The sequence below is a fragment of the Amphibalanus amphitrite genome, unplaced genomic scaffold, assembly GCF_019059575.1.
Source record: "Amphibalanus amphitrite isolate SeventyFive unplaced genomic scaffold, NRLGWU_Aamphi_draft 000671F_arrow, whole genome shotgun sequence".
Taxonomy (NCBI): domain Eukaryota; kingdom Metazoa; phylum Arthropoda; class Thecostraca; order Balanomorpha; family Balanidae; genus Amphibalanus; species Amphibalanus amphitrite.
The window spans coordinates 331696-355957 of record NW_024882165.1 but is presented as its reverse complement, the minus strand read 5'-3'; the positions used below and the strand labels follow the sequence as shown (position 1 = coordinate 355957).

Below are 24262 nucleotides of genomic sequence, written 5' to 3'. Positions count from 1 at the left end.
GCAACATAGCGACAAGCGGTAAACGGCGTTGGATAGCCCCAACGGGGAACTACCTTGTGACCCAATTTTATTGACCTAGGTCAAACCGATGACGTCACAGGTCAGGTCAAAGGTCCAATTTTCACCGTTTACAGGCACTTCAAGAAATGCGTTGTAAAATCGAGTAAAATGCATTTCATTGAAAATCATCGATGGTGAAATGTTCTTCAAACACATATTTTGCTATTTGAGGTCACTGATACCAGGTCAGGTCACAGAGGTCAGGTCACGGGGGGTCACAATATGAAAGTGTCGTGTGATACATGTTTTATGGTCCATTTTACATGACAAATGCGATTATATGGGTCAGGCAGCCTTTGGGGCCAGCTTAGATCACGTTTTGGTCAAGGTCAGGTCAAGGTCAGGTCAAGGTCAGGTCAAATTAGGTCAAATTTCAAAGTTAATATTTTTGCATAAAATGGGTATCGAATCGATGCAGCTCGTCACGGGGAGTTCAATGGTGGTCTTTGTTTTGCCGTACGTGGTCTAGAATTGCTAAAAATTGAGTTCAAAAATTTGACGTCATCATTTTTGAACAGTTTTTTTTCGCTATAACTTGGCCAAAAAACGAGATATCGATCTGAAATTTGGTATGTATATAGAAGAGCGCTGGGACTATCACATGTATTCCGGTTTTTTTCGAAATTCGGAAAAATTTTGTATTTTTTCAAAGTTTTTCTAAAAAAATCAATTGTTTGATTTTTTTTTTTGGTCAAAAACCAAAAATTTTGAAAATCCGAGATAGCAGTTTTGTAGCGCCGCTTTTTGTCTACTAGACCATATAAAGAACTTTGAAATTGCTTGATAACTGTAGATTTGGTGAGCGTTTCAAGATTGCATGTTTTTTGCTCATTTTTGCTCGAACATGACCTCAGTTTGACCTCAATAACTCCTGACCTAAGGTGACCTAAGACTTGAAATTTGGTGTGAAGGTGTCAAATTGATGCCCGGAAAGGTACTGAAAATTTGGCGGCGCTGCGCGCCGCCGTTTTCTTGCTATTCAGGAAAAACCACAGGGGGGGCCAAAATGGCCCCCCCCCCAACGGGGCGAGGGTTAAGATCGCAATATTTTTGGAGGTGATTCCTCCCTTGCAAAACGTCAAAGTCTCTGAAAGGAAACACATCAGGCATTGACCCCAGCAATTAATGTGCATTGGGCAGTGTGCACGCTTACCGTATTCGAAAGCACCATAACTTCGAGCACACCGCCTGACATTACTCGATAGAAAGTACTCACAGAGCATCGCGGAATCCCCCTTCACCCACGCAGCTGAAGCACGGCAGAATAACTGTGTCAAATAAAACAGAAATTATAGTGAAGCGGTACAAAACGGTGAATGCCGACCGCTGACATTTCACCCCGCACTTGGACGGATTCAGGCACCACTGTGCGAAGCTTTAGATGAAGTTGCAGGTGCAGCGTGTTTTAGTTTACTGGAAATTTGATCAGCTGTTGAGATTACGGACCACGCAGCGCAAAGTTTTCCCTACACTTCCATTTGGTAACTTTCAGTCGTTTGATCATTTCATGATGAGTTACGGAATGCTCACAATTTTAAAAGAACGCATTTCTCTACATCCAAGTTGAAATTAACTTTTTGACCGTGTGCCAAGTTTTGGGATTCAATTCTCTCTGGTGGAGGCTTAATTTACATTCTTATCAGGAGCGCCGCGTCCGGCTGGGCATTCCGTCCACCCCTGGCCACCCCAATCAGCATACGTTTCCCGCGCAGTACCACGACAAGTGAACATTTTCCTGCATTTCGCGAAAAAAATACACTTACTAGTATTTACAATTTTTGGCAAAGTGACAATGAGTGAAATATTCAGCCACATTTCATCTGCCAGTAATCCCTGTAGGTAAGGCCTATGGAAAACATCCGTTTCTCGCAGCAAAACGCCGGGGTTCCACAGCGAAAGTTATGCACTCGACGCGCCACATTTCTGCGCGGGTGCGCCAGTATTGGGCACACCGATCACGCTGCGCGGCTCAGCCCCCCCTCCTCTCCGTGCCCGAGGGCCAAACACCTTATTATAGGGACCGGCACAGACCCGCAGAGCCTAATATTGCTCTCGGATATTCATATATGAAGGCGAACGTAGTCCAAGAATGGAAAATACGCAAAATTGGCGCTGCGAATGTGAATGCTGATCAATGCGTCGTTGAAGGCAATTTTATCATAGGCAACCACAACAGTGGCTAGTGGGATGGCCACTCAATAGGTCAAGTTTAGTCGTTAGGATTTAAGAAATTAAGTAGCTTTGTTGTCTTTTGCAGTCAGTCCGAGAACATGGCACAAAAAATGATTTGCAACTGCAGAAAATCTGACCTGACACTCAGGTGACATGCGACTGCGCTATAGATATGCATCCTTTCCAACCCGTACAAACTGTGTACAGCTTAATTAAATACCTTTTATTACCCTGAAAAACGCTACTTTAGCCCAGTGTCCCCACGAGGTTGGAGTGTGGCCCATCACAAAACCATAAATTGCTGTAACCCGTGTCAAATTGACCGCATATTCCGGTCGTTCTTCTTCATTACCGCAATAAAGTATCGTACATCGTAAAACAGGCTCTAAATTTAACATTTATTGGTGTAGGCGTAGAGCGTATCTCGTCTTGGCTATCTCACATAACAGCTGCGTATTTCTGCGCCGCTCCCCCGTCGACAATAGCCGTGTTTACATCATAGGCGGCGGAATGGGCGGGGGGGGGGGCACCGGGGGACCGTGCCCCCCTTCATTTTGGCCTTTCAACATTAGCCCTATGGGCGTTGCATGGAAAGAATGTGACCAAAAGTCGGCAGTGCCCCCCCCCCCCCCCTAATCGAAGGTGTTCCGCCGCCGCTGGTTTACACAGGGTTTGTTGAGAGTTCCTAGCTCTGCCTGAAATGTTTAAAAACATGCCAATGGCGCTATGTACACAATTTCATTCGACGCTAGGAAATCCGCATCGAAATAGGCAGCATAAGCAAGCCAGAGACTCGCCCAAAAGCCCTTTGTAACCAGCCACAACGTAAACTTCACTGCTAGACTGACCCGCAGCGCAGTGACGTACTGCGGGTTAGCCTACCAATCCAGGTATCACCGTCCGGCCGGCATGTAACTACATCGTGCTTTGTGCGGTGCATCTGTCATTTGGGTGAGACTTTATGGAAATTGGAAAGCTTATAGGTATTCTGTTGTGCTATGTAGGCACATTGTTTAGTGTGGAGTATGTGTAGTTTACTCTGTGCAATGTACACACAACACCATGATGGTTGCCAGGAGAGCCAGCAATACGAAGTGCCCTGGAATGCTCGTCTTTGACCGATGTTGAGTTGTGTATACAGCCATGAAGGTACGACAGAAGAAAATTGAAGTGATGGTGATGGCGGTAAAACATGTTCAAGTTCAGTTTTTCTATAATCACTCAGGCCAACCCAGCCCACACAAAAACGAAATTGAGACTGCTCACTTCAGACTGATTTATGATCCACCTGCCCCGTCAGCGGTTTTCTTCGGAGGAGATTAAGTATCGTTCCGTTCGCGGCGTCACCCCCACTGCTCCGAGCGGGTCAGAGGTAGCAATTGACCGTTAACCTCCACATCCAACCATTCCATTGCCTTCTTCTGAGTTGTGGTACATTACCCGTGGATTCAATATTCGGTCATTCTGACCGGTGGCAGTTGATGAGAATGTAATAATAGTGTATGCCCGGTCGCTCGTTTCGAGTTTGTTAATCGCTGCAGACTCTCAAGACCCGTTCAACAATCAACTTACGTTATGTAAGACCTTACATAACATGGAGTTTTTAACTGCAGTCTTATGAAACAGAAAATGCAATATAATTTTGACGAGCGGGGTTAAAATTCGATGACGCATTTTATTGTCCGTCGGAATGTTTGAGCGAAATATCGACAGCGCCGTTTTCTTTGGACATCGTTTATGATAGTACCCGGCAATCTACATACAAGATAGATGCAAGAGGCAAATAGCGAAATATATTGCATTATAACTATGCGGTTCTTAAACCATTCTTTTCCTGAATTAGTTATCAAATAATTTCGCAACAAAGCGACAAAACAAAGTCACCTTTCATTCTTGGTATAAACCAAAGCAAAAACATGGATCCCGTGGACAATAACTCAGTTGTGATGATTTTATGCCCCACTACCGGAGACCCTCCAGCCTGCCTTTCCTCACCAATCACCAATGACTGTTGTGATTTTGTCGTGACAGCTTTTCTGTGTGGGATACCACGCGATTGTCGATTACCATTAACTATATTGATTGTTGACTTCCCGTCCTTGTTGCAAACTGTCTCACCTCTGAACTGAGTTTCTTACATCCCTAACCGGCGCTGACACACCATTATTTGTTGATTTCAGGGTAAGGGCAAGATGGTCACCTACTGGCTCCGACACAAGGAACCCACAGCCACCGACTTGATTGATATTGACGGCGTGGATCTACGAGAAACAAAGGTGTGACACTCGCGCCGTGAGACGGCGGTGTGATTCTCGCGTCGACAGACTCCGTGAGCGAGAGGGCACCGCGTGCCGCCGAGGGCACGTGCCGACATGTTGGCACACGTCTAACCTGATCTGGGGGCGCCCGGCGGACGGGCGAGCGTCCGGCGGAGTTATGTGCGAGTCTGCGTGACCTGATGCTGTCTTCGGCTCACTCCGGTGCGCTCTGTAGTTTCACATCGTGATCGATTCTCAGTGCGACTGTGCGACGCCGCGCCCCCTTCACGCAATGTTTCGAGACGCCTGGGAGGCACCTAGGGCGAATGATATGATGTGTTGCTCTCTTGTTGACGATTCATACCTTTAGCGTGTGTTGACTGGCTCGGCGTGTGTGACCGTTGTTTCGTTCAGCTGCGCCGCGGCGCATCTGAGCGCTCCTTCCGATGTGATTCTCGTGACAGCTCGCTGGTCGCGGGTGCTGTCTGCGTCGTTATTGTTCGCTGTTCAAGGGCCGGTTACCGGCAACACAGAACCATTGTCACGCGCACAGAGACGCGGGCGAGCGTCTCGAGAGTGACGGACGGAGCTTCTGAAGCGGGTACCTAACCGAACAGGCGGCGGAGAGCGCGCGACTGTTGAAACTCCAGCCCGGCCGTCGGTGTCTGTGACGGGCCCTCGCTGTGCGTGACGGAAATGTGACACTTGGTGATGACGTCACGTGACGTGTCGTGACGCAGGTGATGACGTCACGTGACGTGTCGTGACGCTGGTGATGTGTTGCGCAGTGACGTCATACGGCGTGGTGTGATGTCCGCAGAGCGCGGCGGACGTCACAGGGTAACGCGCGCGTGTGTGAGAGCGAGCGAGTGCCAACTCACTGTGAGAGAAAACTGTCTGTCATCAGTGTCTGGTTGATATGGGCACAAAGCAAGGCGCTGGAGTTTGTTTTATACATGGAGGTAGATAAATATACATACCTTGTCTTATCGTGGTGTACTCGAATATTCCCACATTTGATTTCATCGCACTGTCTCCCGAAAAGGTTACACAAGCCTCACGTGAAAGAATAGTGGATGAGTACCGTACACTACACGACAATTATACCGTTTTCTTCCAGCAATAAAGACAAACCACAGGACGGACAATGTATTGTAACACACACGATTTCATGTTTTGTGACACAGATAGATCATTCGCGCTATAGAATAATGTAGTGCGCAATACTGGATTTGAATCATACAGACTAACGATTGGCGAGCATTCTTTAGCATGTGGGAGCTTTGGAAGTTGACAACAACATGGCCAGAAAGCACAAAAGTAAGCGACATAAAAAGTATCCCACAAACTCATGTCCAATTGTGCTTCCATAGCAAGGCAGCCGAAACGGAGCTTTACTTAGTAGCCCTGAGAACATCTACATTCCACAAATAACGACAGCTGCGAAGTACGATATCAGCAGAAAATATTCCCATGCATTGCATTGGAATGTAAAAAGTTGCAAAACAATCATAAGTATAGTAGATCACCATCGTGCTACCATCGTACTGAAGCACCTTTTCTAGGCATCACATTCTAAGCGTGGTGTGCCTGCTCATTAAGTACTGCCATTTGCACGACGTTACAAAGGCACAGCGGTGCAATCCATTTAGCAGACAATAGAAAAGTGAAGCAGCTGGCACTAGCGGGAACCTAGGCCCGTTGTGTACATACACAGCCCTCTTGGTCGACAGAATTCAGGTAGAACTTGCGGTGAAGGACGGCGCTGGGGACAAGGCAACGATCTTTGGTCTCCAGGTGCAGCGATGGCACAGAAAAAGCAGCTTTGGTTTTAAGGACACTCAGTTACGAAAATTGTAAACGGACGTCATCATCCGGTGCATGTCGCCAATATTGGAGAATGGAGAACCACATGGGCAGACATGACCTTTTCAGAACAGCCAGCGGACATGCGGACATTCAGTGTAACACGGCAATGTTCTAATCACAAACTAAGCCCCTACCGTCAGCTACTACAAACTAAAGGTACAGAACAGCAGCCATCATCCGGCAGTGATTGAGGCAACAAAAGAGACAAACTCAAAATAGCAACATCACATTCATCAATACTGCCCTGCACCCTGCCGGCATAACAAATACCACCAACATAAATAACAATACTACATAACAACACCATCTAGGTACACCTCGCAACAAACGGCTAACATTCACAGTATATAGCCACAACATCGCGGTAACGGTTAGGCCAGGAGTTAGATTCCCAAGGCTGGGACGCGGTGTTACGAAACTTCTGTTTGGAGACATCACAGGCCCTCATATCCGCCCATCAGACACAGACCAACACGGAGCGAGCGACCGAGAAAAGCTCTGGCATTAGTCGAGCAGTTGGAGGCTCAGCCACCCATCTCCTGCTCCTTGGCGAAGCGCAGGAACACCTGCTCCAGCGTGGTCTGGCTCAAGCTGTACTCCTCCATGCCCAGACGCTGCTTGGCTGAAAACACAGAGAGAAGCGTGCAGGTGAGAATGTGGTGGTGTCACAATTATTGCACTACAGTTGATAGGACCGCATGTGCCTTTGATCACTTAAAAAGATTAGGCTTCAGGTCATACTTGGATGCCGAGTATGTAACTACTTGCATTCACCAAAAAGTAAACGTAGATGCGAAACAAGTGAAACTAATTCGGATAGTTCCGTTCGTAAAAATCGTAACCATATGGTGAACTACATAGAATAACTTGTCACTAGCGCGAAAACCTCTCCTCTGTCTCAGTCTAGCAAGCACGTTTCGTTTGTTCGCACGTCTGGCCAAGACTGTGCTGTACCAAGGCCACCCTACACAGTACACACCCGGCCGCATCAGAATGCATAGACCAATAAGAGGCGGCCGCGGTAGCTGTCAGCGGCGGTCGTTTGACTGTCAGCTCTATCTCACAGGAGCCGTTTGCTCAGCACCAGCCCACAGTTTGTCCTTGTGTATGCCTAGCTGAGACGGTTGACATCCCATCAGGACCGGCGAACGGTGAAGCAATATCCAACGGCGCAGGGTATTCGTTTGGAAGGAGCCTGTGGGTTATTTTTACAGGTCGTAATCAACAACTCGAGGCACACGAAATGCAGCCTTCCTCGGCCCAGATCGGTGATTTTATGTAGGCCAGCAAAGAAGTCCTTCAATAGTAACAAAACGAAACGATGCATGTAACTTTTCCACTCCAGTCAAGCAAAAAGAGCGATGCTTTCACCGTAAGCCTCGAAGAGCTTTTAACGAGACGACTTTCATAGGGAAACAATCTACGATTGACCGCAGACAATGACATGAATATTGGATATGCTGATTTTCAGCAGGTCGGTTAGACGAGTGTCCTAGGCCAGACCATACTCCGTGAGCTCCACTCAAAACCCTCTCCCTCCTATCTCTAACCGAAAAGGCACGAGTGCACAGGCCGCCCAGACCAATGTAGTCCCACATCTGGTTCCGACGGCGTACCTGTGGCAATTACGTGCGGCACGGGCCGAGGTATGGCATCGGATCGACATCGTCCGCCGGGTAAGGTCAATAAGCCGATGGACCCATTCGAGCGAGCCCGGTCAAATGACCCTGGTTGGTATAGGATCCCCAGCGACTGGCAAATGACAGGGTCACTGAGGACGATACTTATATCTGGCTCCAAGTGTAGGCAATATCCCTCCAATACACTTCTAAATCTAACAAGGAGTTAATGAAAATTGCAGCCGACACGGTGTTTCTTCCTAGCACCTTAATTCTTCTAATAAGGGTCTTTCTAGCTATTTATTCATCCTACCGTGACGTGAAAGGAAACAAGCCGGCATTTATCTTTGTTTCTGACATACTGATAAAACTGCATTGACCAAACCAAGTAACCAAACATTGGTATTGCAGGATTAGTGTATAGCCGATATAAGCAATAGGCATCCTCCTTCATAAGCTCTACATAAACCTGATTTCGATATTGTATCACCAAAGCGCCAGCTCAGATCTAGCTTCTCCGTCAAATGCTGCAACTTTCCGGCAAATATGGGTGGCTGATTCCCACTGCGACTCAACTACTGGTGAGCGCCTAGAACTAGTCTCAAAGTTAAAAGTTGTGCCGTCGTCACCGTTCCGCCGGCGCGGCGGAAGCCCGCATCGGTCCGACCGAGGCGGAGGTTCGTACCCAGAGCGACCTCGACAGAGTTCACCGGCAAACGGCTGCGCAACGAACGGCCATCGGTTCGGGGCAGCAGTAACACGCGCCTGAGAGCCTTTTAGCAGATCACCCGGCGAGTAACGGGCGGCTTTTAGCCCGGGAGACGGCGATGAGGCGCCGGATGCCAGACGCAACGAGGGCAGATTAATGGCCTTGTCTTGGCGCACCGATCGTGCGTGTAATTGTACTGACATACCCCTCGAAAACAACACTGTGGAGTGTGGTACTATATGGATGCAAAACACCTTCGCCCTAATGAACAGCGATGAAAAAGGTTCAAGTCCAAGCGGCTAAAATCCAGCTCGTGCACAGGAGTGCGTCTGACATTGACCAAAAAAGCTGGCATTTGATGGCCTTTAGCAAGGGAACAATGCCAATAAAAACGTCAAACACTGTAGCTTGTCAACATAGGCGGCGGAGCGGGGAGGGCACCGGGGCACCGTGCCCCCCTTTGATTTTGGCATTTTAACATTAGCCCTATGGGCGTTGCATGGAAAGAATGGGACCAAAAGTCGGCAGTGCCCCCCCCCCCCCTTAATTGAAGGTGTTCCGCCGCTACTGCTCGTCAATACTGCATGGATTGGTAAGCATTTCTCTCATGAATGAGCACTTTACTACCTTTGTGCAACGACGTGGCAGCCTTCTGGCTGCTTACGGGGAAGCGCAGACGCGAAGGCGTGCAGCGATCGACAGAGGACAGAAGCTTCTCCCCTCCCTCCCCGGGGAGCGCGGGGTGATAATAAGATTTTCCCGGACGTCGGATCGAGTCGGAAGTACGACGTTGACACGGGTCTGAGACCCGACGTCAAACTGGTGTGAACTGGTTTGGAAAGCGGTAGCTGGTTTGGAAGGAGTGCTGAAACTGGTGAGAGGTGATTTGTGGGAACCGCGGATTACAAGGGCAGATTCATATCGCATTTGACTATCGACGGTTAACAGCTCAAAATTACACCAACTTGAGATACTGATTTATTGGAACTGCTCCGAAGCCCTTTGTGAAAACTCTCATCATCTCAACGACGAAGATGATTGCGAGATAGATAAGTAGCAGCATCACAAATATGCCTCGCTGGTTGTCCAAACATAACCAGAGTATTCATCATGAATATGTCGTTGAGATCTATCCTAAGCGCTAGGGCAATAATTGCTGAAATACTCATCTTCCACTTGTATTAATTGGAAGACACTAGCTGTAAGCAGTAAACAGGGAAGATCGATGTCGCTGAAGCTCCAAGACGAAAACAGGCGCCAAAGTAACGGATTACTGGTGTAGGGAATTGATATGTAGATGAAAACATTTTCGTATTATGGTAAAAGGTAGGTAACTGTTACGTAAATTTGTCTACTGTACACGTACAGCTAATGCATAGCGGCAAATACAATTCGCGAAACGAGGTACTTTTAAACTTTTATCCTTTTTATACTTTTATCAGGTACTTTTATTCTCGTTTAGTTCCCAATATCACATTTTCAATACTAATAATATTCATAAATGCCGGGACACCGAACGGCGTGACTTGAAATACAGGGATCCACGTTCATATCAGTTGCGCCTGACCGTTACCCCGAAACACACTCCAAAATGAAGGCAAGAGCACGCACCGCACATCCAACGGGACCCAACTTACGCCATAAATCCAACTTGCGCCGTAAATTTATCAACCGAACCGGGGGTTAGACAGAGCGTAGGAGAAAGGCACTATTTGTAGTACTGAACTGCAACTAAATAATTAACCTGCAGGTGTTAGTACTTAGTACACATCCAGAGAAGTTTGAACTGATGAAGTTGTCCACGCATCCAAGGGAAACGGTATATACCTAACTTGGTCGACTGAAAACAGCACCAGTTTGCATGACCAGTGATCATGGTTGGTGGATTACCTCTATCTTACGCATAGAACTAGGATCGCAATACCATTGCTAAGCCGGGTAAAATATCAACATACAAGTTTGGAGAAGCAAAAGTTGTCTTTCTACCACTGACTTGAAGTGGTTTTAAGCCGCGTTTCTCAACACTTTCCCATCTGCTATCATATCAAGTGATCTACCAATTTCATTTCAGCTGAGAACGCAGAACAGTCTTACTTGGCACTCCAGTCATAACACCCACTGCAGGACAGTCTTCTCTAACATTCTCCCAAACGTGACCGGAACACATCCGGGCCACTGTATCTCAAAACTGGCAGCTCTGACGCCTCCAATTCATAGCTGGCCGGCCATTTGGGTCGTATAGTGGTTGCCATGCCACCCGATATGCCCGGGGGCGCCGAGGCCATTTGTGGACCGGTTCCTCTGTCACCAGTCAGCCAATATGTGCCCGGGACGGGGATCCGCCACCGTCGCCGACCCCTCCGACGGGGGGGGGGGGGAGGGGGCGGAGGAGATGTGGGGTCAGCGGACAACAGATTGCATCAAAAGAGGATGGTGGGAAGGTAGTCTAGTGCTCCTGCCAGCTAATAGGTCGTTAGCTGCAGAATACAGATACCAGTATTTGCGGAGATTACAATGCGTTACTTCTCTCTCTAAGCCCCCCCTCTCTCTCTCTCTCTCTCTCTCTCTCTCTCTCTCTCTCTCTCTCTCTCTCTCTCTCTCTCTCTCTCTCTCTCTCTCTCTCTCTCTCTCTCTCTCTCTCTCTCTCTCTCTCTCTCTCTCTCTCTCTCTCTCCTCTCTCTCTCTCTCTCTCTCTCTCTCTCTCTCTCTCTCTCTCTCTCTCTCTCTCTCTCTCTCTCTCTCTCTCTCTCTCTCTCTCTCTCTCTCTCTCTCTCTCTCTCTCTCTCTCTCTCTCTCTCTCTCTCTCTCTCTCTCTCTCTCTCTCTCTCTCTCTCTCTCTCTCTCTCTCTCTCTCTCTCTCTCTCTCTCTCTCTCTCTCTCTCTCTCTCTCTCTCTCTCTCTCTCTCTCTCTCTCTCTCTCTCTCTCTCTCTCTCTCTCTCTCTCTCTCTCTCTCTCTCTCTCTCTCTCTCTCTCTCTCTCTCTCTCTCTCTCTCTCTCTCTCTCTCTCTCTCTCTCTCTCTCTCTCTCTCTCTCTCTCTCTCTCTCTCTCTCTCTCTCTCTCTCTCTCTCTCTCTCTCTCTCTCTCTCTCTCTCTCTCTCTCTCTCTCTCTCTCTCTCTCTCTCTCTCTCTCTCTCTCTCTCTCTCTCTCTCTCTCTCTCTCTCTCTCTCTCTCTCTCTCTCTCCCTCTCTCTCTATTTCTCTAAGCACCCCCTCTCTCTCTCCCCCTCGTTTGGACTGGTAGGACATACCTCACTGACAAACGAAACACAAAGATGGAATGAGGAACACTGACAAACAAGCCATCTCATCTCTCTCCCTCCCTCCGCCAGTGCTCTTATCTCTCCCCGCCCTCTCCCCGTCCTCCTTTCTCTTCTCCCGTTGGCGCTCCGCTCCCTCGGCGTCCTACCAGCGCGACTGAGCCGATTGGGGTCACGGCTGGGAGAGGGACCAGCCGGTAGGCCGTGTGTGTGCGTAGGGGTGGGGGTAACTGGGGTTAGGATGAGGGTCATGGTCGTTCCCAGTGTACTCAGGTCGAATGCCACACAGCGAAGCGAAGGAGATCCCGTAGGACGATGCAGGAGCGGGATGATTAGGATTGTGGCGACGGGATCTGGCAGAGAATGCCGCTTAGGTAAGAAATAAGATGCTGACCGCAGACCGCTACGTTTGAAGTTGTCTTGGAACTGGGCGGATAAAAATGGAACGTTTTTGAGCGTATGCGTAGCAAAGTGAAAACCATGTGTGGATGTTTAGGCAGCAATGAATGCTTATTTTTGAAAGTTTTTCGGAAAGATCAAGTGTAACCCCGAACATTTTACGATTACATTTTGTGCTATGACTTAACACATGCCTTGCTATTACGAAAATGAATTAGATGTGAAATTCTATCAACTACACATAAAACTGACACCTCTGTACTCAAAACCCTGGCATCCAGCAGTGCAGCTATAAACCATCGACAAAATAAAAACGGCACCGGCTCCGTCAAAACCGACAGCACACGGCCGCCTGAGGCGCTGTCTCCAGCCATTTCCTCCGCCTCCGCTGCCACAATTCGCCTCCGATCGGCGTTTTCCACGGCGGAGGGCCGACGGAAACAGTTCCCGGGGGAGAACTGACCTGCTTCCATCTCTGAGAAACCCTTGGAGAGACTGCCGACGTCCTGCTGTGGTATCTTGTAGCGCAGCCGCTCGCCGTAGCTCTCCTCGAGGATGGCCGCGGGGAACACCTCGCTCACCAGCCGGCGGGCCTGCGGGAGCGGGACGCACGTGCGGTCACTGGTAAGGAGGGACGAGTGGCGAGATACGATGGGCAGGTGTTCAGGTAAGAATGGACAGGCACTGAGAGAGGTTGGGCAATGGTCATGAAGGATGATCAGGCACGGAGAATGGGTGCCAGGATGCAAGGAGACAAATGATCACTAATGAGACAAGACGCTGAAGGGCGTGTACAGTTAGACACAAAAGCCGGGTAGTCTCGATAGTCAGGCAGTCTAGCGGACACCGATCGTGGGATACGGGGGACACACGCCGATATAGCAACAGCGCGCAGCTGGGTTACATACATCTGATGGAAGTTGCATACAGCGTTCAGCTAGCTGATGGGCGAGCTGGGCCCGAGGTTTATGAAGACACGTGCAACAAATGACCGTCATGTGGACAATACGAGTCTCAGCATGTATATTGGCACCCCGAATGATGCCAGAGTAGGCGAGAGTTTGCGGACAATGGCCCGCTTCTCTGGAGCTGCTGGGCGTGAAAATTGCTGTCTCTTGATGATAAGTGGAGATAGAGTTTTAGATGGGTCTGACGGAAACAATAGGAATGATTTTGATGAGAGTATACACAAGACGGGCAGCTCTAAAAATGCATCATATTTTATTATTAGTTACTTCATTCATAACAAGTTTACTTATATGGTTTAATATCAATCGGCAAATGATTTGAAACCAAACGAGAGTTAACACTTTTAGCAGAAATCTAAATACAACTCAAAACGATAAGAGACATTGCTACATTTAGCACAAAACAACACATTTGATACTTCGCTGAAATAGCAAATCGACAGAGCTTCAGCCAAGCTTAGACCATCTACGGAGCTTCTCCGGCGCATCACGCCCAAACGAGCCCCACATTTATCAGAGTTAATCAGGCGTCCAGCGACCAACTAAGGTGCATCCGGCGTGTGAGTGAGACGGCCAGCATTTACAGGGCATCTGATGACTGTTCTCGGACCCGGGCTGGGTCTATTTATGGATCCCATGGATCAGAAGACGACCAAGGCTGAATGTAATTCCAGCGGCCACTGGAATACCTGCCACGCACTGGGTTGACTGAAAGTTCTCATTACTGTTTCTGTGTACCGCACGGATTGGATCTGACTTTTTTATACATTAATGCAATATTAGATGGCAGTAGACTAATATTCATCAAATAATGCAATAAAATATTAAAATTGGCAGCTCTGCTGAGTGTGACGCATGATGCCAGCCACCGCACGTTATCATGCAGAGCTTGTGATGTGATTACATTCACCGCTATCATCCGCTAACTACTCAGCACCTACCAGGCACGTATAATTACCATTCTCCGGTGCCGTACCCACTAACATGCCATCTAAACGTCGGTCACTGGGTACTAGAGATGTCAATCGGGTACCAACTTTCTGGTATACCGATACCAAACCGATACCAACTCGGTATTTGGTACTTCAGTCCTAATGTGTTTGGTATTTTGTTGGTATCATGAACCCTCGCTAATGTTTAAAAGAGGCTAAGAAATCGGTAAAAAGTTGATATTTTCCTCACGTTCCCAAGTTGGTTTGGTTTCGGTATTTCTCCACGGTTTTGGTTGGTATTTGGTTTGGTATCGGTAATCCAATTTTCCGTAATTGACATCACTACTGGGTACCTACACCTGGTGATAGCCACGGCCCGTCGCCAGGGCGTCTGTAGCCGTTTGCCAGGTAATATAACCTAACGGCCCATGCTCCGATCGAACGCCAGTGTATTACAGAACCCTAGCGGATGACGTCATTGGAGTTTGGACGAACTTCATAGCTTGACTGCACAGCAGGCGGGCAACGTGGGACGATATTGGGCCAAAGTTACACACAGAACAGGGGTTAGATGCGGTAATACAGGATGCAGTCTGGAGATAAATCGTTGTTCGGCTGTGACACAGTCAGGTTTATTTAAAGCTACTAGAATCGGTCCATGCAGCTCAACTTATGGTATTGAATTCTGAAATGTGAAATACTCACATGGTGAATTTTGGATCTACCTTAAAAATAATGCGATTACCAAATGCGTGAATTTACATCTGGTTTTCATATCATTATATTCATGGTTACACGTAACAATCACTTGGAAGCTAATTTCACAGATTAGTATTAGTAACGCAACCATGTTTGATAGCGCCCTTTTTAAAAACAATCAACATTAACCATTAATAAGCTGTCAAGATGACGAAAACAATCATCTATTGTTACCAGTGTCAAGTCATTAGCTTGTTTTGTTCGAACTTTGGCCTAAGAATATCAGCAACCTTTTCAGCGGACAATAACCTTCAATACAACTATCATCAAAACAATGGCAAAAATAGAGTCGTGTGCGGAAGCTGCAGCACGAAACGCTAGGCGCTTCTGCTTTTCCGAAGAACTCTAGGAGAGCCAGAATTACCTATAGCAACAATACCGCCATAGAAAAGGGAAGACGACCACTTTAACAGCCCGAGCCGCCGCCCCAAAACGACCTGCCAATGTCGGCCGTTTCGCTGACACATTGGACCCCGCCGCCAAATCGTCTCTGTCGCTATGACTCTGCGGCGCGGGTCACTTTCCTCGCCAAGTCACGTCCGGAGGCACTTCCGCCTTGCAACGAACCCCTGGTAGCAGTGGGGGAGGGGACCAGGGCGTCGTACAAAACGCAAAGGTGATATAGCCCGCGCGAGCCGAGCAGAATCATAATCAGGACGATCGAAGTATCGGAAGGACCATAACTGTGGCTCGATGAAATGAAGTAGCGTGGTGTTTTATGACAAAATGAGACGGCGACATACGTTACGACAAATTGAGGTGTGACGATAGACATGCATAATCAGATAATGACATCAAAAGGTGGATGGTGTTTTGTCTTTACGAAATGAGGCGATACTCGTCGAGTCGCTGAAGGGATATGGCTGCCTGAGGCGAAGGTTTGATATTTAGGGCTGTCATCGTAAGACTGCCAAGACTATGCAGTAGATTACTGTCCAGAAAATATGAGTGGGCACTGACATGCATGCGTAGAAGTCGCGTTTTTGCCACGTTATGCTAACGTCGGGCTGAAGACCCCGATACGGCGCCAGTTCACCAATGACAATTTTGACTTGTATCCGAGGAATAGCCCTAAAGTTATTCAGTATGTTTAGCTCACCCGCCAGATCTTTCAACCTCTCGCTCCACCAGTCGTTTCGACTTTCGATCCTATAAGCAAGTTGGAACCGTCAGTCCGCAACTAGCTAAAACAGTCCCTAATACCATCACTGCCGAACTGCAGTTTCGACTTTAGTCGATGATTTGGCCACCGAGTGACGCGTTAGCGTCGGTTAGGTCTGGCCCAGTCGGTCCCACCTCCGGCACAAGTTCGTCCCGCCGGCGACCTTTTCAGGCCGAGTTGGACGACGGCCGGCGCCGACTACTGGGTATCGGTGCGGTGACCGGTGCGCCCCCGAGGCACCGGGTCAGGGGGTGCGACCCGCTCGGTCTTGGTCGCAGCTCTCAGAGCCACAGAGTGATGGGAAGGCGGCCGGGTGCAGACTGCACTCTGCCGTGACGTGAGCGGCGCGCAGCGGAAGTGAGCCGCCTCGATCATTAGCCGCGGGACGTATACGCTTGGTCATTGAAGAAAACGCGAATATGTTGAAATCATTTCAAGATTGGCATCATAAAATATAAGAAGCTGTTGTTTGTAGGGGTTTAGGATCGCTAGCAAACAACTTCATCATCATTTATGACGCCAATATCTCAACGATCAGGGTAAATCCGTGCGGAGGATAAGGTGCAGCTGTATGCACAACATTTCATCTACAAAGTACATATACACATCAGTTTAACTTTTCCCGAAAAACAGCTGGCGATGAAGCCGTTTCCGGCCCACGACCTTTGATGACCGACGCGACCATGACTCCGCCATAGCGCGGCGATTCTCCGGGGATCTCACCATTAGGGCGAGCTATCGATCACGTTCCTCCAGGTAAATAGCACATCCGGCGGCTCACCTCAGCGATGCGGTCAGAGAGGTCATCACCGGCACCCAGCTTCATCTCCAGCATGTAGCCGCCGCCGTACTTGTTCTTCAGGTGCTGTGTCGAGCCGAGGCACCTGTGGGCCGGGAGGGGGGTGTGATGATCGGGCGGTTCGGCTCGTTAGGCCGCTGATAGATGGGTCGGAAACGTTGTGATTCCGAGCGTGTAACGACGGAAACGGCGAGCTACTCGGCTGATCTCGACTGGATGGCAGGGGCGTTCATCAGATAAAGTTTAGGATTACTTGCAGCACATTTAGCATTCAACTTTTACGATTGCAAAGAGCATACTGTGTAATAAGTATACTTAACCCTCGCATGTGTAGGGGGGGGGGGTCGGATGGACCCCCCCATGGTTTTTCGCGAATAACTCGCGTAAAAAGCGGCCGATCGCGACGAAACTTTCAGTACCCTCGCATTGATCAATTTGACACCTACCCTGAAAATTTCATGACCCTGACCCAAATGACCTTTGACCTGTGACCTCTTTTCCGAGACCATGTTTGGCCGGAATCGCGATTTCGCGTATGTCGGCTCGCACTAGCCGCGTGTTTGCAAGCTTTTCATGGTTTCAAACGTTCAAACATGTGATTTGATGTTACTCCCGTGTGTGTCAAGGTCACCTGAAGGTCAGGTCAGGTCATTGACCTTTGGTGACCTCGGGTGACCTCGGGTCACTTTTTCGAGTTTTACATGTTTCTAGGCTAGTTTTTGGAGCTGAATTCGAATTTAGCAACCATTTGAACATTTACGAAGTAGTTTTGGTGACTTCGTAACATGTTACGAAGCTGTCAGAGGCGGTTGACACGTACTACGAATACCCGTCACGACGCCTACTGGTTGACCTGACCTGACCTGACCCGACCTGGTCTAAATGCTTCAAGACATCATCTGTGATCAAAACTAACACGATATTCGTGATCAGCACCCCAAAAAACCCCTTAGCAGCCACACTTTACGACTTTCTAACAGGTCCCGATTTTCCCGACTTTGGGTCATTGACCTGACCTGGAAGGTCAACCAATGACCTAGGACCTTAAAATTGGGTATCATCGGCTTCCTCTCGTCACGGGCAACACGCTCGTTTTTTCCGCGAAGCTCTAGCTCGATCAGGGGACAAACGGCAAGGGGGGGGTCCAACCGACCCCCCCCCCCCTACACATTAGAAGCTGGCAAACGCCGCACACATGCGAGGGTTAAGTCAGTGTTCATCCCAGACGGTAGCTCTCAGTATAGCGAAGGTCTATGGTTCACCCATAGACCGGTATGCAGAGGTCTATGGTAGCACGCATACGCACGAAACAGATAAAGTGCTTGCAAGGATAAAAATCACTTAAGCTCCATCGTCGCATACGATAAGACGTCATGTCAACAGCACTTGTATTTTCTCTCCTAGCGTTGCGTGTTGTTGCTGAGCATTGCGTCAAGTTCGCGAATCTCATTTGGCAACACAATATCGCGCCCATAAAGCTGTCAGCTCTCGTTCGGGTCCTCGAGACCCGGCCATTTTAACTCTCACCCGACAAGGCACCTCACTCCTAGTTCAGAGTGCAGGTGCGCTGTGCGCCCACGCAACAAGGGAAAGCTCTCATGAGGTGCCTTGGGCCGTATAATTAGATCATCGTCTTTGGTTATTATCTATGAAATCTTCATTGTCTTTAATATCACCGTCACTGGTTTTCACTACCTACACCAACACTAAGACAACCACCAGCACCAGCACCAACACCAGCATCAGCACCGCCACCATCACGACAACCACCACGCAGCACGACCACCACCACCACTATAACACGTCTATCCCCGGAGGAACCAGTCCCCATTTCCGGCCGTAGCGCTGTCTCCGGAAGTTCCCTTCCGGTCCCGACACCCCGCCCCGTCCGGCGGGCGCAGAATGGGGTCGGACATACCGCCTGTGAGCCACATATGCATGCCCGGTGAACAGTGGGTGGCATACGAATCAGTTGCGTGGCGCGGTGGAATACAAAACAAGGAATAGGCAATGACTTCTCTCGAGAGAAGGTGCAAACGAGATGCGACTGAACGAGGACTTAGAATGATGCGCTTGAGGACACTGTTAAGACCAAAAAAGTAAGAAGACCAAACAGCAGCTCCAAGATTGTACACGTGATCGTATTAAGAATATCATGACATATTACTTACCGACACACGGAAACTTTCACTGATCAACTCTACCTGTAGGTATGTCTGTGTGCACGGTTGCATAGGTGTCTGCGTGTGTATGTGGGGCCGGATGAGGTGTACGTGTTGTGTTGCGCAGACAAAAATCCTCTACCGCGGCGTCGCCCGGTAAGGACGTTCGACAAACAAGAAGAGCCGCGTCTCTTTGACGGCTCAGCGTGGTCCGGTATTACCGAGAGGAGCAGAAAAACAGGATGGAACGCACCAGACCGCACAACACTGTCAGCGGCAGGACGGGGTTGTCATGGACATTTTTATACGCTCAAAGTGTTTTGGATCACAAACAAAGCGCAATCACTATAGAGCTAGAGCTGCATGAACTTAGAGGACAAAATCCGAATCTGCCCAAGAGCATCCGTAAAGCTGAAACACTACACCAGATTATGTCTAGGCTAGGATAAGGCATGAAGACAAGTCAACAGCTTGAGCCAACTTATGTTTAAGCAAAGGGAGCATTTCTTTAGTCAGCCACATGCTTTTCAAAATTGCGGACAATTCTCGCATCGCTTCACTCGATAAAAATAGGAATCGTGCGCCACAACTCGTTATAGGTACCACGTGTTGCACTGACACGTGAAAAAGCACGCGAACCTTAGATGACGCAAGCGAACCGAAGGGACCGTGCCCAACCGCCGCCTGACGTAATGAGTTCGCGCTAAATATCAAACCTGAATACTAAATGCCTGCTTACCCGATCAAGCATACGCTCTACGACAATCTTAGCGCTATCTTTAGCAACAAATGCGGCAATGTTAATTTTCCACACAGCCCATGCATTGAAAATCTAAAATTAACATCTTCATTACCAAGGCTCGATTTTCCAGGCAGGTTTTCATAAATCCGCACCTATATTTGGTCGAGCCGTCTATTCTAATATCTGCCGCCGTGAGCTGAAGGCCCGGTACGGGCGTCTCGGCTGAGAGGTAGCGTTGGCAGAGTGTGGCGCCGGCCGGCCCCGGCGGCGCCGGCAGAGGCGGCCGGCAGCACGCGGTGGCGCCCATAAACCGTCCAAATGTGTACCGTCCCTCCCCCTCCACCACCGCACCGGGCAGCCTGGGGCGAGCGCCCCCCCCCCCCCCTCGCGGACCACGCCGTACCCAATGGAGCGGACAGCCTGCCTGAGGCGGGTCGAACCCGATACCCGGACGAATCGAGAGGAACTAACTCCGGGATAATGCGCCGAACTAAACCGCATTGCAGCGTAAACGGCGTGTGTTGTAGCTACACAACGTTGCCACATCATGGAATGGATATTCCAGCTCGGCAGTCGAACGAGATATCTCGTTTAAAGAGAGGTTGTGAGATAATGTGCATGACGTTTAATAAGGAAAAGGTGATCATTTAAATTTTGCCTGAGAATGATAAAATGCCGAACAAATATGCTCAAAATCCAATCAACTGAGCACACTAGCCAAAAAAAAAACATGTTCGAGATGAAACTTCTTCAAACATATCCTACATATTTGAAAAACGCAATTCCGTAACTGAAAAAGGCGACGATGTGGAGCACCAAACTTTCCAGTGAACACCATTCACCAGCGCGCAACAAGTTCGGGCGTTTTTTGTTGGGAGCCGTCGCTCGCCAGAGACAGCCTCTCTGGGGCCTCTGCAATAACAGCGCCATCGGTCACAGAGCGACGGATATCCCTCAAAACACGGAGACAAGAAACTGCGCACAGGCGTCCGTATTGGCGGACCTACACCGTGAGGCGGTAAAAAAAACGATCGAGACGAGATGCAAAGGAGAGGATGAGCGAAGAAGGAAGGGGCGATAAAGTGAACGAAGTGGGGGTAATAGAAGAACAAGTGAGCGAAGAAGAGGGCGAGCTTTGAACGAGGGAGAGTACGGGCGAACGAACGACTGAAGAAACAAACAAGCGGCCACGAAACAAATTACCTATACACACGAACAGCTGGGCACGACGAACAAAAGGACGCCTGAAATATATGCTACGTTTCCATGACACAATCTAAGCCGATTTTGAAAAATGGATTTGCTCCATTACAGCATTTAAGCATAATTTAAAAATGTACATATAGGATTAGATGCTAGTTAAAACCATATCTACGCTCATTTTTTTGCATAAGGTAAATAGTTTCCGAGAAAAACGCACGTGTAATTTCGCTAAATCGATGTTGACAGCATACGGCTAGTGTTAGCTGGAAACTGCCAAGCCTCAAGGCGTCTGTTGAGACTACTTGTTTGTTGATTGTGGGTATTGTGGGATGTTCTCTGCATGCATTGTCGCTTGTCGATGCTTAATACATTGATTGATTGATTGATTGATTTAGACGTGTCATGGAAACGTAGTGATAGAGAATACGGAGAATACCAGATTGTGATGGCAACAGTAAGTACAAATAAAATTGCACCGCAATATCCATGTTTGCAATGCGTATTCGCCAGTAATGGCAACAAATCGCCGACTTTTCAGTGTCGGCACAGAATTAAACGACAAACTATATATTATCCGTCATGCGTAATTACTACTCGGCACTCGCAGGATGCGATAACAGTTCGATTTCATTTCGGAGCAAACCATATCCTTCAAGACAGTTGATTGGTTGTGAAGCTAGCAAGGTCTTAACCAGAATTGCAACCCAACAGTTCCGGGACACTTCTTGCTGCTGGCGACAGTTCATGACAAAATCAATTACCTCGCCACCGTACACAGGCTATCGACGAGGCAGTAAAGCAACTATCTCGAGGCAGCAGGTTTCCTGAACTGTACGGTTATGTAACCGTCCAATTTCTGTAATAGACATCAAAGTAAGAATAGTACCCGCCGCGGAGAAGCGACTGAGGTGGACACCAAACAGTGGATACTGTGAACAATTTCTGCACCAGGCAGCAGAGTAAGAATAGTACCTGCCGCGGAGAAACGACTGGGTATTCTGTGGATGGACAGCGGACACTGGATGTTCTTGAAGGCCAGGAAACGGAGGGAGGGGGTCGCTTAGCGAAGAATCTCCCTTGAACTGGGGCCGGTACAAGCGAATCTCCGGGGTGGATCAGAGGCGGGGGAAGGGGCGAATCTCCGGCGGACCAGGAGGGGGGAGAGGGCGAATCTCCGGCGAACCCAGTTGACCCGGATCACGCGCGGCAGACCAGGTCACGTATCGCCCCACCCCAGGGATCCCGACCGGCAGCGACCGTCGCCCCTTCCGCATCACAGCACTGCGGCCGCCGGTCGAACCAAGAGAAATCAACAACTTGGCGCTGGTTTATATGAATATTTGGTATTTCACCAAAGATAGGATAGAAGACGGTCGTTCGAGCGTACTCAAAAACACGTGCTGAGTATAAGTGTATTTGAGTAGGCACACATCTCTCCGAAACCCAAGGATCTCTGATTAATCGTTCCCGATTTCCTACAGCTCGTGTTTTTTTTTCCTCCGACGGGGTGTCGCGGCAGAATCGGGTCACAGTCCGGTAACCCGAGAGGAGGATCGATGGGGAAGACGCGGCATACACGAGGTCGGAGAGGGTGAGGGGGAGGGAGAGGTCCTCCCACCCGGTCGGCCAGTCAGGCGAGGAATGGTTACATCGTGTAACCAACGCGCAGATCTCGGAACTTGGTGCTGCGTTAGTAGAATCGGGTGATGGAGAGAGACGATATAGATACCCGTGCAGGCGCCAGCAGTTACGGCTCACCAAGCTAATACAAAAGAAATGGTTCATTGCTGCCAGCACACTGTCATAGCAATCATGCATCAGATAGTGAATTACTTTGCATCGCAAACGCTTGCAGTCGCCGGATTCATCCTCAAACCAGCGCTTTTCTAATTTAACCACTCCACGCTTTCGACGAAACTAGCACGATGAACAAATCACTCAAGTCGCCGATACCGTAAAATGAGGCTCGGACTTTACCATCGAGGGATCGGTTAGGCCGCTGTCGGATATCCCATGGATCAAACTGGTCGAAACTGAGCCGCGCACGCGTCTCACATATTGCGAGCCCAATGCGCCGCTTTGTCAGCGGCCTCGGGAGAAAGAATTGGCAATCTACCGAAATCGCCGACCTCGAGGTCGCCTCGATTGACTTGACCTACTAAAACGAATCCACAACTTGACCACATTTAAGAACCACCATCCAAGTTGAGAAAATTTCGATCGTTGCTGGTAAAGTTTTTAGTTTTCTACGAGTATAAACTCGAAGCCTGTGTTCTGTTTAGCCATGTGAACATCAGAAGTGAGTCCTCTCCTCGAAATCTCCCTCCTCGTCGTGAAGTGAGTCACTGACGTTCTACGAACTGCCACTGAGGCCCATCGTAAAAACAGCATTCCGCATCTGTCAGCTGGCGTCGACCGGAACAATTTGGTGTCAGATTGCCAGAAATAGGCCTGGGGCCGAAAGATGGTGATTGATAGCTAATTGTCCTTCCTGCTCAGACAATGAGTTTTACTATGCAGTCAGACACCATAAAAAATCCTATATTCGAGCATTCCTCACATAAACCACACCATAAATTATTGTGGCGTTGAATTTTCGCGATATACTTGGTTATAAGCCTGACTAGCACATCAGCAATCAGCATTCATTTCAATTTAGTACTTGTTTGTTTGCTCGTTTGATTGTTTGTTTTGCTGGATTAGGTCCTTTCGGTCTGACGAAACCATTTCAGAGCCGGGAGGTTGGTAGGAATTAGGGAGGACAGTGGTTTGGGCAAGTACCCTAGTGACTAGTGAGTCACCTGGCCTGAGCCCATCCAGTTGGACAGGCCACCCAGCCTACTAGTACCGACTGCACCCGGCTACGGGGTGCTTCTTCTTCTTCCTTCTTCTTCCTTACCAGCTTAGGCCGGGTCCCGTGGGACCCGGCCCGTCTCCACCAGGAAGTCTACGATGAGGTCAGCATCGGTGGAGAATATCTCCCCCAGCGTCGGCAGGGGGCCCCACCGGCGGGTCCGAGGCCCCTGGTGTGCGGGGCAGTCCATCAGCAGGTGCGGGACCGAGTCCGGCTCGCCGCAGTCGACGCACGCGTCGGACTCGGCCAGCCCGAGTCGGTGCCGGGTGTCTCCTGTCAGGGGCGAACATCCCACCCGGAGCTGCGCCACGGTCACCGACGCTCGGCGGTCCAGTC

General features: G+C 49.1%; 2 protein-coding genes across 6 annotated transcripts in view; one reads left to right on the top strand and one right to left on the bottom strand.

Moving 5' to 3' along the window:
- Positions 1–5479, top strand: part of LOC122364349 (atrial natriuretic peptide receptor 2-like) — a 38067-nt gene extending 32588 nt beyond the window's left edge. For 2 of the 3 annotated variants that reach the window (XM_043334640.1, XM_043334641.1), the window contains one exon: positions 4413–5479. In XM_043334640.1, coding sequence (XP_043190575.1) covers positions 4413–4514 — 102 coding nt within the window. In that variant the 3' untranslated portion in view covers positions 4515–5479. The remainder of the gene's footprint in view (positions 1–4412) is intronic. The other variant, XR_006253541.1, reaches the window with a different exon arrangement.
- A 145-nt stretch (positions 5480–5624) lies between these two features.
- LOC122364347 (phospholipid-transporting ATPase ABCA1-like) overlaps positions 5625–24262 on the bottom strand; it is a 56169-nt gene continuing 37531 nt past the window's right edge. For all 3 annotated transcript variants that reach the window (XM_043334637.1, XM_043334638.1, XM_043334639.1), the window contains exons 26-28: positions 16948–17050; positions 12809–12938; positions 5625–6981 (exon numbers count right to left, since the gene is read on the bottom strand). In XM_043334637.1, coding sequence (XP_043190572.1) covers positions 6884–6981; positions 12809–12938; positions 16948–17050 — 331 coding nt within the window. In that variant the 3' untranslated portion in view covers positions 5625–6883. The remainder of the gene's footprint in view (positions 6982–12808; positions 12939–16947; positions 17051–24262) is intronic.